General features: G+C 46.7%; 1 protein-coding gene across 1 annotated transcript in view; it reads left to right on the top strand.

The window, feature by feature from the left end:
- The window catches only part of MYO5C (myosin VC), a 90,392-nt gene that overhangs the window by 5,554 nt on the left and 66,765 nt on the right, over positions 1-18,073 (top strand). The window contains exons 2-7 of the mRNA XM_021693732.1: positions 5,459-5,569; positions 10,845-11,010; positions 11,596-11,740; positions 14,653-14,809; positions 16,590-16,733; positions 17,486-17,567. Coding sequence (XP_021549407.1) covers positions 5,459-5,569; positions 10,845-11,010; positions 11,596-11,740; positions 14,653-14,809; positions 16,590-16,733; positions 17,486-17,567 — 805 coding nt within the window. The remainder of the gene's footprint in view (positions 1-5,458; positions 5,570-10,844; positions 11,011-11,595; positions 11,741-14,652; positions 14,810-16,589; positions 16,734-17,485; positions 17,568-18,073) is intronic.

Genomic DNA, 18,073 nt, shown 5'->3' with positions numbered 1-18,073 from the left:
AAACCTGGGGGAAGGGGCAGAGAGAGCTCTAAACAGGAAACATTCAATCCTGTTTGGGGTAGAGGGTAACAGGGAAAGTGCCACCAAGGAGAGGAGTTGTGAGCTGAATCTTGACTGCTCAGAGCAGTTTGCTCACTGGCATCGAGAGGAGGGGTGGCACAGGGGGTAGAAGGAAGAGAGCCAAGGAAGGGCTTGGAATGTTCTAGAAACTGCTAGTGGATTGGGTGGCAGGTGGCAGAGGGTGGACTGAAGAGGGAGGGAAGCCTGAGTAGGAAGACTGGCCAGGACAGTGGCTCCCCAGGCCTGGCTGTTCATCAGAATCGATAAGGGAGGGGGGCTCTCGAAGCTTTCATCTTGCTGGACCCCACCCATCGAAATTCTGATTCCAGTGTGGGTGAATATCCACAGAAACATGGTTCTCCGCCTGGTTGAGGAAGCCCTTGGTGGACCATGGTGTTTGTCAGAAGATTGGTTGGGGCAGGTGGGGGGAGCTGATCGATGGCCATGGCAGTTGGGGTGGATGGACAGACAGGTGAGACTTGTGTAGGCTTTCCAGCACCTGAGGACCATTTCGTTGTTGGAGGTGGAGGGGGGAAGGGGGCCCAGCACAGTCCCAAGTTTCTGACTAGACGGTCAAGAGAACTGAGGAGGAGGAGTGGGTTTGGGTGGGGACACAATGGCCATTAGAGCTTGGAATTTGTGAATGTCTGAGGACATTTAGGGCCCGCCATCTGGGAGACCATTGGAAATATGGTCTAGACCTGTTGAGAGATCTGGGCTGGAGGTCTCGGGTGCACAGGTGCCAGGGCAGTTGCCAAAGCTGTGAGAATGGAGGACACTCTAGAGAAAGCCTGTCAGGGGAGGGGCTGGGAAGGACACTGGGAGACAGAGGGGATGCTGGGGAGCCTGGGAAGGGCCTGGAGGGACAAGGAAGGGGGAGGACAGGGAGCATAGTATCGCTGCTCTGGCCTGGTGGACCCAGAATGTGGAGATTCCCTTCCAGACCAGAGAGCTGCTAGGAAGGAAACTTGTGGTGTTCCCTATTCCATGGCAAGTCTGCAAGCCCTTTTTGTGGCCGACAGCCGCAGACACCTTCCAATAGGCAGGCAACGAGAGAAGATGCCCTCTCCTCTGCCGAGCATGTGGGGTGGGGGATTCGGCATGTTCCCGAGGACATGTCACTTCCTAAGGGTTGTGCTCCTGAAGCATTTGCCTCATTGTCAAGCCTCCCTTGGCTTGCAAACTGGGGGAAACACGGTTTCCCGCCATGGGAGAGTACTTGCAGGCCAAGCACGGGAGACAGGCATCTCTGCTCCCCCGGCCCCACGGCAGGCCTGTCCCTGGCAGGCTTGGCAGGGGGACTGAGTCTGGAGGCTCCTGCTCCTCAGGAAGGAGTCACACCGGGGAGGTCACGTGAGAGCTAGTCACATAGTTTGCACGGACTGCTGTTTGTCTAAACGCTGCAAAGTGAGCTCTTCCTCCCAGTTGAAGCGTTGCTTTGTGGGTCAAAGAATGTGAGGAAGGAGGGAGGGCCGGAATGGGTGTAACTGACATGGAACTGGGTAAACTTTGTCATGTTTACTTACCAGGCTGGGTTTCAGCCATGGGGCCCTCAATGACTGGCAGCATTGCTTGGCAGAGGCACCAGGCCTGGTAGGTGTGGGCGGCCCGGGGAGCCGGGGGCCACCGAGGCCATCTGTGTTTCCTCCACAAGAGAGGCAGACTTTGGGTTCCGTATGTCCTAATACTGCCTTCCATTTAATACTGCTTTTGGCTGAAACGAGCCAGTGAAACAAATCAGCCTGTGCACTCTCAAGTAGATGGTTGCAGATGAGACTTTTCTTTTCTTTTTAAAGATTTATTTATTTATTTGAGAGAGAGACAGGGAGAGCATGAGCAGGGGGAGGGGCAGAGGGAGAGGGAGAAGCAGACTCCCCACTGAGCACGGAGCCTGCCATGGGGCTCCATCCCAGGGCCTTGAGATCATGACCTGAGCCACAGGCAGACGCTTAACCGCTTAACTGACTGAGCCACCCAGGTGCCCCTCAAGATTCTTTTCAAAGCCAGACTCATTTAATGAACAAGTAGTTCAAAGTAGGACTTGCAGGCCCTGGCTCCATGGAGTCCTGGCTTTGGTGACTTTGTGTGGTGTTTGGTGAGTTACTGACCTCCCTGGACTTACGTTTTGGGGTCAGTAAAACAAAAGGCTTGGATTGGCTCAGTGACTTTAACATTACTTCTCAGAACTCCTGGCTTCCCTGAGAAGACCCCAGGGATGTCAGCTGCGGTCCCCAGCTCAGAGCCTCCTCAGAACCCCTCCATTTTTACCTGTCTCATATAGGAGGCTGCCCCCATTTCATTTGAAGTAAGCCTTCTGGAGCTTTAAAAAAAACTTAAACAACTTGAAGTAGATGATCTCCCGGGACCCTTTCAGTTCTAAAATTCTCTAGTGGCTGGGGCGCCTGGGTGTCTCAGTCGGTTGAGTGTCTGACTCTTAATCTCAGCTCAGGTCTTGATCTCAGGGTTGTGAGTTCGAGCCCTGCACTGGGCTCCACATTTGACTTGGCGCCTACTTAAAAAAAAATAATGAAATGAAATAAAATTCTGTTCATTGCCATAGATACATTGGGATATTTCATTAGTGATTTCACTTATGAGGTTAGCAATGTTTTTGATAGCCGACCTGAGGCAGGAAATGGTAGCCTATGGCAACAAGTATGTGTGGATGGAGGGTGGGTGTGCCTGTGTGTTTATGAGGCTTCTGTCCACCTGTTTGCATGGACATGTGTACCTAAGTGTGTATCATTGCCCTCCAGGTCATTCTTCCATGTTCTCTGACTCTGTGTCTGAAGTCTTACCCATTCCGTGACTCATTTCAGCAAGCTCCTACACTCCCAGCTAGCTGTCAAGAATTAAGGCAACCCAAATAAATTAGGGACTCATGACTGATACCCAGCCAATGAGATGTATATATTTCTTTGCTTAAACAAGTCCATTTATATTAACTAATAGATAAACAGATGTGCTCCTTATCAACTTTGTCCCAATCTAGTACTGGCTCTCTGAAATTTGTTTTATACTTTTCTTTATTTCCTCCAACATCATATGAAAATTTTAAGCATACAGTAAAGTTGGAAGGACTTTATAGTGCACATCTGTCCTACCACCAAATGCTACCATGAACATTTTGCCATATTTGTTATATGTCTATCCATCTTTGTATCCTTCTATCCAGCCCTCAGACCATCTTATTTTTTGAAGCATTTTAGAGTAAACTGCATACATCATACATGTCCTCCTAAATATATTAGTGTGCCTATGGTTAAGAGTTTCATATTTGTTTAGCTCTTCGTGTAAAATTTTCAAACAATGAAACACCAGTCTTATGTCTGTGTTCTGTGAGGTTTGAAAAGTGCTTACCACCTGGGTAACCCAAACCCTGTCAGGGTATAGAATGTTGCCATCACCCCAGAACATTCCCATGAGAGCCTTTCCACTCACTCCCCAGCCCCACTTACCCCCAGAGGCAACTATTGTTCTGATTCTATCCCCCGCCCCTTAGATTAGTTTTACCTATCTTAGCACTTTAAAGGGATTCGTACAGAAGGTACTCATTTGTGGAATGCTTCTTTGGCTTAGCCTCATGTTTTGGAGATTCGTTCACATTCTTGCTTGTATAAGTAGTTGATTCTTTTTATTGGTACGTAGTATTCCATTGTATGAATATACCACAGTTTTATCTTTTAATTCATTCTCATATTAATGGACATCTAGTCTGTTTCCAGTTTTTGGCCATTATGAATAAAGTTACTATGAAGATTCATGTACGAGTCTTTTTGTGGACATATACTTTGACATGTGCCTTTAACGATTATTCTGATTATAAAAGTAATATATGCAACTGTAGAAAATATATAGCACTGTAATAAGGAAAATTAAAATGTCATAATTTTATTGCTAAGAATCTTTTTGTAACTGAAGACTCCTGAAGGTACAATCTTTCAGCACGAAGGAGTATTTCCTCAGGGTCAGAAGGCACTGGTAGACTAGGGGCCCAGGAGCAAAGGGGTGCAAACACACATGTGCGCACATGCGCACACGCATGCGGCTCCCAGTTAGAGACTGGCTGGGTTAGCAGGACCATGATGACTGAGAGCAAATGCCTTTCCTTCTTGGCGAGCCAGCACATGCACGTAACAGATGCTTAGCAAGTGTCTATCGAATGCCCGAATGGATGAATGGATGAACAAACCAACGGAGAGCCCTGCAGGACAGTGTGAGACGTGGGGTCTGGGAGGAGGAGCAAGAGTAGTCCGCGTGTGCTGCCGACAGGAGGAGGGGACTTAATCGCGGGCCCCGTGACAGACATGGCAGCCACCCTGTCTCTCTCTTGAGCGGCGTTCAGGTGCCACTGGTGAGTTCTGGGGAGTGAGACCGCCGGCTCCCCGTGTGAGAGCGTACTAGACACGCGGGTCGGTCCGCTAGGGCTGCCTTACCAGTAGTCCTGGCCTGGGTGCTTCAACCACAGATGCTTATGTTCTCACAGTTAGGGGGGCTGGGAAGTCCAAGCGCGCACACAGCTGCTTTCTCACTGTGTACTCACATGGCCTTTTTTGGTGCATGCAGGTGGAGAGAGAGTGCGCCTGTGAGCTCTCTGGTGTCTCTTCACACGGGGACACTAATGCCATCAGATCAGGGCCCTATGCCCTCCTTTAACTCTCATTACCGAGTAAAGACCCTATCTCCAAATTCAGTCACTTCAGAGATTAGGGTTTCAACATAGGAACTTGGTAGAGACACAGTTCAGTACAGAGCAATGTGGTTCTGCCTAAAGACTTGCAAACCAGCACTGAGCCAGGTGTTGCAATTGCCTGTTGGGAATTGAGCTCAGCGGCCACATCTGGCCTTCCACATTTCCCACAGTGGGAATCCTTGGCTACTGACCAGTGAAATAACACTGCTCTAGCAATACTTCCGTAGCATCTGGCAGAGTGCTTTCAACTACACAGTCTGATTTCACCTCCCAGCAAACCTGTGAAGTAGATATTGTGCCTATTTTGTGGATGAGAAAAACGAGGCACAAGAAGTTAAGTGTCTGGCCCAGAGCCCACACAGCCCGTCAGTGGTGAACCAAATCCCTCTGCTCCAGCTCTCGTAGACAGCACTCGGATCTTCCCATGAAGGGACTCATGATTTCCTTTCCATTCCCAGGCTTTCCGTTTTCAAGGTATATTTAAGAAGCTTTGGGAATTCCATTGCCCATAAAATGAAGCAACTAGATGTGGTGCATCACAGACACACTGAAGATTACCTCATAAGCAAAAATTAGGTAAAAGTATTCCTGATGAAGGAACTGACTGAGCAAACAGAAAGAAATCTCCCGGAGTCTAATTATCTCATGATCTGTGTTTTTGTTTTCAAAGTGCTGAAATTAAGGCTGTTTTATTCTGTTGGTCAGTACAACAGGGTATGGATTCCTGATCCTGAAGAAGTTTGGAAGTCTGCTGAAATAGCAAAGGACTACAGAGTTGGTGACAAAGTCCTGCGACTCTTGCTGGAGGATGGAACGGTGAGGGTCCTTGCTGGCTGTGGCTGCCACAACATATAAAGGGATAACTGCACCGTGTGTGGAGGGTGGCATATGGTCCCGTGGGAGTGGCCGGCTGGTGCTGTGGATCCATTCCTGTTTGTGCTGCACGCCTGACACTGACCTAATGAAAGCATCAAGTGCCCTGCGTCACCAGGGCCTCTCTCTCGAACGAGACGCAGGAAACAGGTCTGTGTCCTATGCTCCATCCCCAGGGCTTCAGCATGATGGGGAGAACGCTGAAGTGACCTGCCATTTTGGTTTCATTGGTCTCAGCATAGAGACTGGGCAAAGATGAGAAACTTGGAGGGAGGTAGTTTGAGCCCAAGGCATAAACTGGTTGAGAGAAACCTCAAGATGGGAAGAGGAAGAGAAATAGAGGGAGATAGAAAATTGGAAGGGAGAGGAAGGGGTGGGAGGAGAACAGAAGGAGGGAAAGTCCGTCCATGGGTGGTAGAAACAGGCAAGCACTGGGACCTCCAGGGGGGTGATTGGGGAAGTGACGGGAGGTGGGCAGGAATGGAATGCCCAGCTTTGTGTGACATTGTGAGGAGCCTGTCTGTGCTGGTGTGGCTGGATCACATCAGTGGTGGTTCCTGTGCTCAAGGGTGCCTGTGAGCAGGTCCTCCCAAAGGCTGGTCCTCCCAAAATCAGCTCCCGCAGATTTTACCGTTACTTTAAGTATCTATCATTGAGTTGTCTTTTGCCCTCATAGCCGTAATGACATCCCACTGAATCCATAGCGAGGGTGACCTTTTTTTTTTTTAAAGATTTTATTTATTTATTTAACAGAGAGATAGCGAGAGCAGGAACACAAGCAGGGGGAGTGGGAGAGGGAGAAGCAGGCTTCCTGCCAAGCAGGGAGCCCAATGCGGGACTCGATCCCAGGACCCTGGGATCATGACCTGAGCCGAAGGCAGACGCTGAACGACTGAGCCACCCAGGCGCCCGAGGGTGACCTTTGTAACGTTAAGTGTCTGGATGCAGAGCTGGACAAAGGATTCGTGTTCCATCTGGATGTTAGAGTTGGTGCAGGGAATATCACATGAATATTAAAATGCTGGAATTTTTGAGTCATGCGCATGGTCTCTATAGAGACAGGACACAATATTTACAGCCAGACTGTCCTGGATTTAGGAGTCATTTCCTGAGATCCTGGGAAGGGAGATGAGCATATGAGCATAGCGGTTAAGGGCACTCTCTCAAGAGTCATACCATGGATTCAAAGCCTGCCATGGCCACTTGCTAAGTCTATAACCGTGAGCCCCTGAGTTTCTTCATAGGCAAATTGGAGTTCATAACAGTATGGTAGTGACAGGGTTGCTGAAGACCAAATGAGATGATCCATGTGTGTGCACGCACACTCGCATGTGCAGACTCAAGAGAGACCCGGAGGGAGCACTCTGTGCTCACATGGAGCCTGCCCTTCCGCACCAGTGGCTCCTTACAGCCTTGTTGAGCATGTCCCGCGCTCGGTCCAGGTTCTCGTTAGGGAGCGCGTGGCTCCAGGAAGAAGAATCTCACAACTGTAGCAGCCGTGGCCACTTGCTGCCTTTGTCCTATCGGCAGGGCTTCAGGTAGCAACATTCCTGGCTCTGAACCCGAGCCCAGGAGAGGCGGGTAAGAGGGCAGATGGCCAGACTGCTCCTGAGCTTACCCCTCTTCTCTTCCATGAAGGACAAAGCCTGTTTTGTGCCTCCAACTGTTCATCTAATGTTCTTTACATTTTCTGCCCTTCCCCCAAGGACTCTCCTGTTTTTCTCTCTCTGCGTCTCACACACACACACACACACACACACACACACACACACACAGAGGCAGTTGCTGAACTGGAAAAGGAGGTTTTTGATTTATTTATTTTTAATTTTTTTTTAAAAAGATTGTATTATTTGAGAGAGAGAGAATGAAAGGGGAGAAGGTCAGAGGGAGAAGCAGACTCCCCGCCGAGCAGGGAGCCCGATGTGGGACTCGATCCAGGGACTCCAGGATCATGACCCGAGCCGAAGGCAGTCGCTCAACCAACTGAGCCACGCAGGCGCCCCAAAAGGAGGTTATTGATTTAAAATAGATAACAGAAAAACTCAAGGAAAGAAAAATCACAGGTGAGCAGCATTTTTCTTGAAAATGTGTAGATTAAGAATAGTCTGCTTAACTTGACCCCTATCTTAAACCAGTCACAAAAATTAACTCAACAGGGCGCCTGGGTGGCTCAGTTGGTTAAGCGACTGCCTTCGGCTCAGGTCATGATCCCAGGGTCCTGGGATCGAGTCCCACATTGGGCTCCCGGCTCGGCGGAGAGCCTGCTTCTCCCTCTGACTCTATCCCCTCTCATGCTGTTTCTCTCTCTCTCTCTCTCTCTCTCAAATAAATAAATAAATAAAATCTTTAAAAAAAAAATTAACTCAACATGAGTTAAAGTTTTAAATGTAAGACCTGAAACCACAACATTCCTAGAAGGGAACATAGGAATAAAGCTCCTTAACATGAGTCTTGGTGATGTTTTTGGATTTGACACCTAAAACACAAGTGACAAAATAAAAAATAAGCAGGTGTGACTACATCAAACTAAAAAGCTTCTGCCCAGCAAAAAAAAAAACAAAACAAAAAACTATCTACAAACTGAAAAGACAACCCACAGAAGGGGGAAAAAGTATTTGCAAACCATACATCTGATAAGGGGTATTATCCAAAATATATGTGGAATTTAAGAAACAAAACAGATGAACATAGGGGAAGGGAAGGAAAAGTAAATAAGATGAAAATTGAGAGGGAGACAAATCATAAGAGACTCTTAACTATAGGAAACAAACTGAGGGTTGCTGGAGGGGAGGTGGGTAGGGGGATGGGGTAACTCGGTGATGGACATTAAGGAGGGCACTTGATGTAATGAGCACTGGGTATTATACGCAACTGATGAATCACTAAATTGTGCCTCTGAAACTAATATAAAAAAATTTTTAAAGTTTTAAAAAATAGCAATAAAAATCAATGCTGCTGAAAAAAATTCTTAAAACTCAATATCAAAAAGAAAAAAAAAAACAATAAGAAATGGGCAAAGGACCTAAACAGACATTTTTCTGAAGAAGACACAGATGGCAACAGACACATGAAAAGGTGCTCAACATGACTAGTCATTGGGGAAATGCAAACCAAAGGCACCATCTACATCACCTCATGCCTGCTAGAATGGTCATCATCAAAAAGACAAAAAGTAACAAATGCATGGGTGGATGTGAAGAAAAGGGAACCCTGTGCCCTGTTGGTGGGCTTATAAATTGCACAGCCACTATAGAAAACAGAATGGAGAACCCTCAAAAATTTTAAAATAGAACTACCATATGATCCAGCAGTTCCTCCTCTAGAAATATATCCAAAGGAAACAAAAACACTAACTTGAAAAGGTATCTGCGCCCCCACGTTGATAGCAGCATTATTCACAGTAATCAAGATGTGGAAACCCCTTAAGTTTCCATCGACAGATGAGCGGATAAAGAAGTCGTGTATGTGCATCCGTACGGTGGAATATTAGTCATAAGAAGAAAACCCTAACATTTGTGACAACACGGATGGAACTAGAAGGTATTATTCTAAGTGAAATAAGTCAGAGAAAGACAAATACTATATGATCTTACTTATATGTCGAATCTAAAAATAAATAAATTAAAAAAACAAGACAAAACTCATAGAAAAAAAGATCAGACTTCTGGTTACCAGACGCAGGGGTCAGGGAGGGGGAATGGAGGAAGGTGATCAAAAGATACAAACCTCCAGTTAATAAGTGGTAGGCGTGTCATGCATGGCATGCGGACTGGGGCTACACTGCTAGGAAAGTTCAACTAAATCCTGAGAATTCTCATCACAAGGAGAAAATTTTTTTCTTTTTTCTTTTCTCCCCTTTTTTTATTACATCAATATGAAATGATGGATCTTAGCCGAACCTACTGTGCTAATCATTTCACAGTACATGTAAATCACACCATCGTGTTGTACCCCTTAAAATTACACGGTGATCTATGTCAATTATTTCTCAGTAAAACAGGGAAAAATAATAACTCTGCTTGGGGCCGACCCACGAATATATTTGCATTGAAAACAGAGCAGGCAGCTATGATTCAATCCAGTTGGCCTGGATTGCCCTGAGCCATTCTCCTTAAGCCACACAGACCGACCAAGTCACCAACAAACAAAACCCTATTGGTGGTGACAGGAGGCATCATGACAGGCTTCAGAGCCAGCCAGATCCGTACGAACTGTGTGAGCTTGGACAAGGACCTCAACCTCTCTGAAGCGGTCTCCTTAGCTGTTAATTAGGGTAGTCATGCCCTCCTTGGAAGGCAGTTTTGAGGGGCACCAAATATTTGGCAGAGGGTCTGCGCAGTGGGCACTTGCAAGGGGGCAGCCAGGTCACCATGTAGAACTACTTCAGGACCAGGGATCAAAAGGAAGGCAGCCTAGGAAAGTGATAGGGAAACAAGCTTGCGGGGTGATTTGGCTCGAGTCACTTCCCCGGGCTGTGAAATGAAAGTGAAGAAAGTAAGAACAGGTGGTCATCAAGTCCCTTGATATTCTGACATTTGGAGCCTGGTCACCTGTGGCATGGACACCACAAGGCTTACTAACCTCTCTTTCATTCTACTCAGGCAGCTACTGTCAGAATACTGGGTGAAATCCAGCAGAGGAGAGACCATCCCCAACAAGTTACTCAGCCCAGGGCCAAGGATGATAGGAACAGGCAGCCCTCAGCTAAAGACAGGAGTCAGGAGCACCCAGGTCCTCTCAAAGAGAGACTGTCACCCACGTGGGCTCCTTCAGACACTCCTCACCACCCAGCAGAACACTGGTTTCAAGCAAAACATTCATGGCGCTCAGCATCTAAACTACATACAAGTGGGGGACAAGTGGACCCCCTGTGGTAGAGTTGGGGATGGCGTGCCCACGTCCCTGCCCATGTGGCTTCCCTGGCACCTCTCGCTGAGGCTTCACTGAGGTCCTGTAGCTCCACCCAGTCTTTTCACAGAGGAGAGAAGGGCCCAGAAAGGGTGAGTGACTTGCCCTAGGGCACACAGCCAATACCCTGGTCCCCTGGCTCCCATTTCCCAAGAGTCAGTCATGGAAATTGTTTTCTCTTTGCTGTACATAAGTTTGTTTTTAGAGTGTCAGGGATCACTCCAAAAGGGGGGCAGATAGGACAGAGGACGGGAGTTCAGAAACACCAAGTCTTTTACTTCCAGAACTTTAATTTTATCTTTGCCCACAGGAGCTGGATTATTCCACTGATCCAGAATCCCTGCCTCCGCTTCGGAACCCGGACATCCTCGTGGGTGAGAATGACCTCACAGCCCTCAGCTATCTCCACGAGCCCGCGGTGCTCCACAATCTCAGAGTCCGCTTTGCAGAATCCAAACTCATTTACACCTACAGTGGTAAGGAGAGCGATTCTAAGAGAGCAGGGATGACCCAGAAATACTGCGCTTGCTGTCTAGGGTGTCCTGAGTACATTTTAGTTCATGTTTACGTTAGAAATGTTGACTTCTGCCAAAATGTGTACTCAGACCTAGACATTTGCCCAGATTTCTATCTAACAAGCACACACATTTGATCTTCAAGAGTCTGTTGTAAACAGAAGTGTCTAAGGTGGGGAAAATCTTTCGCAAGAATTAAGATCAGATCCCAAGAAAAATGTATCTGGATAAAGCTTATGTTTGAGTTTCTCGTTGGATTTGATACATTTATTACTTATTTTGGGCAATGATGTTATCATTATATTTACATTGAGAATTGTAAAACCTTTCAGTTTTAGGGCATTCCCATCTGTCATCTCCTCCAACCCTGACAGTTATCCAGAAATGTGGGTGGCATCCACAGGGAACTGAGATTCAGAGCATTAGGTGACCTGCCCAAAGTCACACGGCAGGTTTAATAACTGGCAGAGCTGGGCTTGCTCCAAAGAACCTGGAGAAGCAGGTGGCAGTAAGACCCCCAGCACTGCATTGGACATCTTTCCCCAGGAATCATTTTGGTGGCCATGAATCCTTACAAGCAGTTGCCGATCTACGGAGATGCCATCATCCACGCCTACAGCGGGCAGAACATGGGCGATATGGACCCGCATATATTTGCGGTGGCAGAAGAGGCTTACAAGCAGATGGCCAGGTAGCCTCCTGCTGGGCGGGGCTTCCTCTTTCTCTCCCAGCGCCCCGCCCCTGCGTGTGCTGGGCCCTCACAGTGGAGGGGAAACCTTTGGCATTGGTCTTATTAAAGGTGACCATGAGACCAGAGGGGACTTCCGGTGGAGCGGACTACCTATAACGTAGTAGCAAATGACTGCATGTGTAACCTGTCTAGACCAAGTTTCCTGGTTTTTCTTCCTTCTAGGTAGTCAAAAGTCAAACCTACCCATCTGGGAATGGCAGATGCTTCTCTTGCGGTGTGTTTGGTTGGAGGAATATTGATTTATTCTCCACTGTGAGCTGCTTAAGCTTTTTCCCCCATCCGGGCCAGCAAAATTTTATGATAGATGAGCACAGGTTTTAGATGTAGAAGATTTGGAGTTTTATCCTAATTTTGCCCCCTGTGTTTTGTATGGCCCCATGGAGTTCTTGTTTTGCTAGCAAACATTTATTAAAAGCCTCCTGTGGACCAGGCACTGTGCATACGTTCCCGTACATCATCGTGGGTGCTCTCAGACTGGCCTGTGATGGAGATGCCTGAGCAGGAAGCTGAGTTTTGGGGGTCACCCCCGCCAAGTCCACCCAGCAAACAGAGCTGGGATGTGTGCTCAGGGTTTTTGACTCCACGTGTAATTTATTTTTCCCATAACTATTCCTTCGGCTTCAATGTCCTCATCTGTAAAGTGTGAAGAGTAGAAACACCATCTTATCTTTGTAGACCCTTTTATGGTTTGCAGAAGAACTTTCCAGGCAGTGGTCTCCTTTAAGTCTTGCGACACCCCTGTGAGGTCCGTTGAGCTGCCATCATTGCCCTCATTTCATGAATGCAAACCCGAGGCACAGGGCCTGGACCTGCTAACTATTTACCACATAATCCCGGGCACAGCATCTGAGCTTCCTCAGCTTTAGTGTCTTCATCTGTGAGCCAGACACTCGGAGAGCACCCATTCATGTTTCACTGCTTATAATCGGGGGAAAAGAATGGTGGCATAAACCAGGTCGCTGTGTATGGTTCTCTCCTGCAAAAAAGACTGGTGGGCTGATGGGCAGTCTGGGACTAGCGGGGCACCTCTACCAGTCATCAGGGACCCAATGCCTTCTAGATCCTCTGTCCCTGGAGTGAGGCTCTCCTCCTGGGGGCAGGCTAATACTTAGCCATCTCCTCCATATTCTGGGCGACAGAGTGTCAGAGGGGAAGTGTGTGCTCCATGAAACACCTCTGCTCACAGCTCATTGGCCAGGACCTAATCCCACGGCCATGCCTAGGCTGGGATATATAGGCTTTCATATGGGCAGCAGTGTGCCCACTGAAAATTGAGACATAGTTTCTAAGAAGGAAGAAAAGGATAAATGTTGGGTAGAGATTTACCAATTAATGACCAATTACTTTGGTCTCTGCTACAGCATGTTTCTTTCCAATTATAAAACAACCATGGTTCTGGGATTTGCCCTGGCTCCCTGTAGGTCTCGTGGGCATCTCTGTGATTGAAGTTCATGGAGTTAATGAAGTTCACAACCTGTTGGGCCAGGGCTGCTCCTGGGTGTCAGCAGTATGAGCTCACTGGAGCCGTAGGGCTGAGCCAGGTTCAAGCTCGAAGAGCCCGTTTTCTCTTGAGGTCTAATTCTAACAGTACTGAACATAAGGTAGGTTTATATTGGACTTGCTGATGCTAAACTGGGAGTCAGAAGAGCCTGGTTTTAGAACCCCCTTCCTGTTCTACCTGGCCAAGGGATACTGGGGGTGTCTGTCACTCACCTCCTCACAGGCTTGCTTTTTTAGATAGGAGCTCTATCTCTGAGGTCCTCCCAGTGTTCACAGGGAGGCTACATGCTCTGTGTACTGGGTCAAGTCACTTTACCTTTTTGAGTCACTATTGTAGTCTTCTGTAAAATGGGTATATGTGGCGTAGGATTTTTTTCAAGGCTTAAATGAGAATCCTTATAAAGTATTCATGTAGTACCTAGTATACAAGCGATGCTGGATACCTAGAACAGCATTATAGTATGGTTCTATCATCTCATGATATGAAAAGTTGATTACATTTTTTTAAGATCTCTAAATTATATAGAACATGTCGGTTTACTGAGCACATATGTTCCCAATCACCTTTTGAATAATTGCTCTCCAAATAATGTCTTTAAGATGTTTTATGTTTATGTGGGGATACACAGAGAGGAGCTGACCTGGTCCCGAGACAGCTATCTTCAGAGGCCTGCTTGCAGGGTTGGCCCAGGGCTAGCCTTTGGGAACTTGGATTTTAGGAAGTTTCCCACTGTGCTTAATTGATGAGAGTGACGCACTGTACCTAAATTGTTTGTGTAAATGATGGAGTTCTTGCTGAGCACCTACTTTCCTTCTGATCATCTGGAAGTTTGGTATGTGCTCGGCAGAGGATGCCTACATGATCAGCCCCCGGTGAAAACCCTGGGTCCTGAATCTCTGAAGAGCTTCTCTGGTTGACAGCACTTCCCATGGGTTGTCATAACTCATTGCTGGAGGAATGAAGTGTTTATGCCTGCCTTCCTCTGGATTTGTCCCCCTGTGTCTTTCCCCGTTGCAGATTTACTGCGTATCCTTTTGCTATAATAAATCTTAGCCACGAGTATGGCTATGTGCTGAGTCCTGTGGGTCCACCTAGCAGATCACTGACCTAGGAGTGGTCTGAGGGAACCTCAACATGGGGGACAGAGCAGAAAGCAGAGTTGTGTGTTCAGCTTGATCACATAGAAAAAAAGAGACTAGAAGGAAATTCACTGGAATGTTAAAAAATAGTTACCTTAGAGTAATGGAACAGTTCACCTTCTTTCCGCTTGTCTGCATTTTTCTTACTGAGTATCCATTGCCTTTTTAATAGGAAGAAATGAGCATTTTAAAAATACTCTTATTTGCTTCAGAAACAATAAAAATCAGTCAATAATTGTAAGTGGGGAGTCAGGTGCTGGAAAGACTGTGTCCGCTCGTTACGCCATGAGGTACTTCGCCACCGTCAGCAAGTCCAGCACTAACACCCACGTGGAGGACAAGGTTCTGGCGTCGAACCCCATAACTGAGGTATGCAGCCTGCGGGGGTGGGGAGCAGGGTCACAGGCGACAGTGTGGAATGAGGGAGAAGTGGGTTGGTGGGTGCATGTGTTGTCTCGGCTAACTTGAGTCCTTCCCCTTTAAAGACCCTGGAAGTGAGGGCAGGAAGGAGCCAGGAGGCCTGTTCTCTGGTGGGATTTGGAGGAGCTTGGGGTGGAGACTGCTGCTGCCGAGGCTCTCTCCTCAATCTGCTGGGCTAGAAATCGGATTTCAGGAGTCCCCTGTCTGCATTTCTATCCCAAAGGAAATGTCCTCAACCATAGGCAGCACTGGTGTGCTGAGACCGGTGGTGTTCTCCAGCAAGCGCACCAGCTTTCACGAGCTGATTGGTAAATATTCAGAATTTTTTTTTGCAAGCCAACTGTTAAACCTTTGGCAGTTCGACATCAGTCATGGTGGGAGTATTTACACCTTAAAGATTGGCCAGTGCCACGTATCAAGACTCTTCCTCTTCCCCTCCCTGAGAGCTGATCCATCTGCACAACACTAACCAGGTCAGAGGTGTGTTCAAGGCCAGCCGTGATGGCACTCAGGAGTAAGGAGCCAGCCCTCAAGGGAGAAGGGGCATCTGAGAGGCTCAGGGGATGCCCAGAGGCCAACTCTGGCTGCTTTGCAAAATGGGAAAAGGATTGACTTAGATTTATTTGGAAGCACGGCAAAAAATTAAGACCATTAGATTCCTAGACCTCCTCTCTCTGTTTTCTCAAATCAGAATCATCAATGACTATGTATCAGATCACCTGTTTTGTTTAAGCCACTATGTCAGGTAATACAGGAAGTGATGGAAAAGGGTAAGTCCCAGTCCCCAAGTCTTAAGACTCCTCTAACATAAACGTACTTTAAAGTTAAATGGAAACATAGATCACAATCTAAGATAGCAATAGAAAAGTTGTCCAGAGGCACTGCCCAGTGGATAAATTTGTGTGATTATTTGTTTAGGGTTGGTCTTGCCCACTAGATGGTAAGCTCCAGAAAGACAGGGCCATGTCCACGTGGCTCACCTTTGCCACCCGAGCATGTGGCCTATAGCTGGGACTCAGTAAATATGTGTCGTCAGAAAGCATGATGAGCCGGGCAGGAAGATTAGTTTGTGTGCATGAGAAGGGTACTTCCAGATGGAGAGTTCTCAGGAAGGGGGGGTGGGGGAGATGGGTAGAGGAGAGACAGAATTCAGGAGTAGAAGTAAAAAAGCAAAAATCATGCCAGAACATGGAAAGGATGGGAGAGGGCAGTTTTTTTATTGAGTGGAAGGTCTGAGTAGGGAAGTGGTAAGAGATAAGGATAGAAATAAAGTTTGGATGAGAGATGTGTTCTTTTAAGTGAGCATCTGTAATATTCAGGACGTGGATGTGTTGAGGCCCTTTGTATTATCTTAGGTCATCCTCCCAACTCTGCAAGATGCATATTATTCCCATATTATGATAAAGAAATGGAGCCTTGGAAAGGTAAAATAACTTTTCTAGCATTGTACAGATAGCAGAAAAGGAACTTGGAGCCATGAAACATCAGAACCTGTGCTCTTTCTAATCCTGCCCAGTGTCTCCCAGCAAGACGGAGGCGAGCTTTGAATGGCAGGCTGAGGATGTGTCATGCTCCCTGCGAGCTTTGGACTGCTTTCCTTCCCCACCCCCACCTCCCTCTACTAGTCAGACCTTTCCCCAGCACCCAGGATTGGGTTTTATTAAAACTGCTCCCCTAGTATATTGTGCAAAGATCTTTTTAACATTATTGAGAGGCCTGTGTTTTGTAGGCTGTCGGAAATGCCAAGACCACCCGCAACGACAACAGTAGTCGGTTTGGGAAATACACAGAAATCAGTTTTGATGAGAGAAATCAAATTATAGGAGCCAACATGAGAACTTACCTGCTGGAGAAATCCAGAGTCGTCTTTCAAGTAAGAATAAAAATAGTAGTTAAATTTCCTTTTTCCCAACTTTTAAGGTACTGTTTACACTTACATACTCATTGGACAACCTACATTGCTCTGTGACTTGAAGAAGAAAGTTTCCTGTCTTTCATTTGCATCTTGGCTTATTTTTTTTCTGTTTCTTAAAAACAAAAAATTGACAGATGCAGTATCAGTGGAGTGATACGAATCCACTGAAGGGAAAAATTATGATTTTTAATTTTGGATACTTAAAAGATCCTTAGAGTTTAACAATCAAGTTTATCTTTCTAGAACACAAAAACTGCTTGAAACAGACAAAGCTGTTAGACTGGCTTTCCTACCAGGAAGGGACTGGGCTTACAGCTAGTTGGGGGAGTTTAAGAGAAAGGCTTTTCTGTCAGTAAAGTGGAGAAAATTCTCATAGTTTTGGCCCAAGAGAGTAACAGTAAGCCTTGTATTGCAGGGAGTTTCTTAAAAAATTTCACTGGTGCAAATTACATTATTCTCATGTCACAGAATGTTTTCATTTAATAACATTTTCTCTGGCGTCCTTATCTGGAAAGTGATCTTGAGCAGCAGAGAGGGAACAGGTTGGGTCACAGTGTTATTGACCAGAAGAAAAAACCCAGGTAAATGTCAGTGTCCATGAGAAGAGAATTGTCAATCAGGGTTAGCCATCTAAGCCCCCTCCATTAAAAACCTCATATTTTTACTTGTAAAGGGCTGGTATAATATCAGGACTTTTCTTTATTTTACAGTCGGAAAATGAACGAAATTACCACATTTTTTATCAGCTTTGTGCATCTGCCCAGCAGTCGGAATTTAAACATCTTAAATTGGGTATGTGGTGGATAATGCATGGAAGTGTCTCTCTTTTATGTAGGGGCTTAAATTCCAGGTTGATTTCTTCTTCTTCTTTTTTTTTTTTTTAAAGATTTTATTTATTTGAGAAAGAGCAGAGTGAAAGAGAGAGAGAGAGCATGAGCGAGGGGGTGGGGAAGAGCAGAGAGAGAAAGAGAAGCAGGTTCCCCGCAGAGCAGGGAGCCTGACTTGGGGCTTGATCCCAGGACCCGGGATCATGACCTGAGCCAAAGGCAGACACTTAACCGACTAAGCCACCCAGGTGCCCCAAGGTTGATTTCTTCTTATAGTAATATCACTTAAAAAATGTTCTGTCCAAAGAGATCCTTGGGTTTTGGGGGTAGAATTGATGCATCTAACTAAGGGGATAGATTGAGGGGCAGGGTGGCTCTAGGAGAAGAGACTCTTCAACTCCAGGGGTTTTTTCAAAGCTCATGGGTGATGATGGTCATCTAGCTAGAACCACCTGAATAAGGCCTCCTGAC

The sequence above is a fragment of the Neomonachus schauinslandi genome, chromosome 9 (assembly GCF_002201575.2).
Source record: "Neomonachus schauinslandi chromosome 9, ASM220157v2, whole genome shotgun sequence".
NCBI classification, from domain to species: domain Eukaryota; kingdom Metazoa; phylum Chordata; class Mammalia; order Carnivora; family Phocidae; genus Neomonachus; species Neomonachus schauinslandi.
The sequence above is the reverse complement of the archived record's forward strand: the minus strand, read 5'-3'. Positions and strand labels throughout refer to the sequence as shown.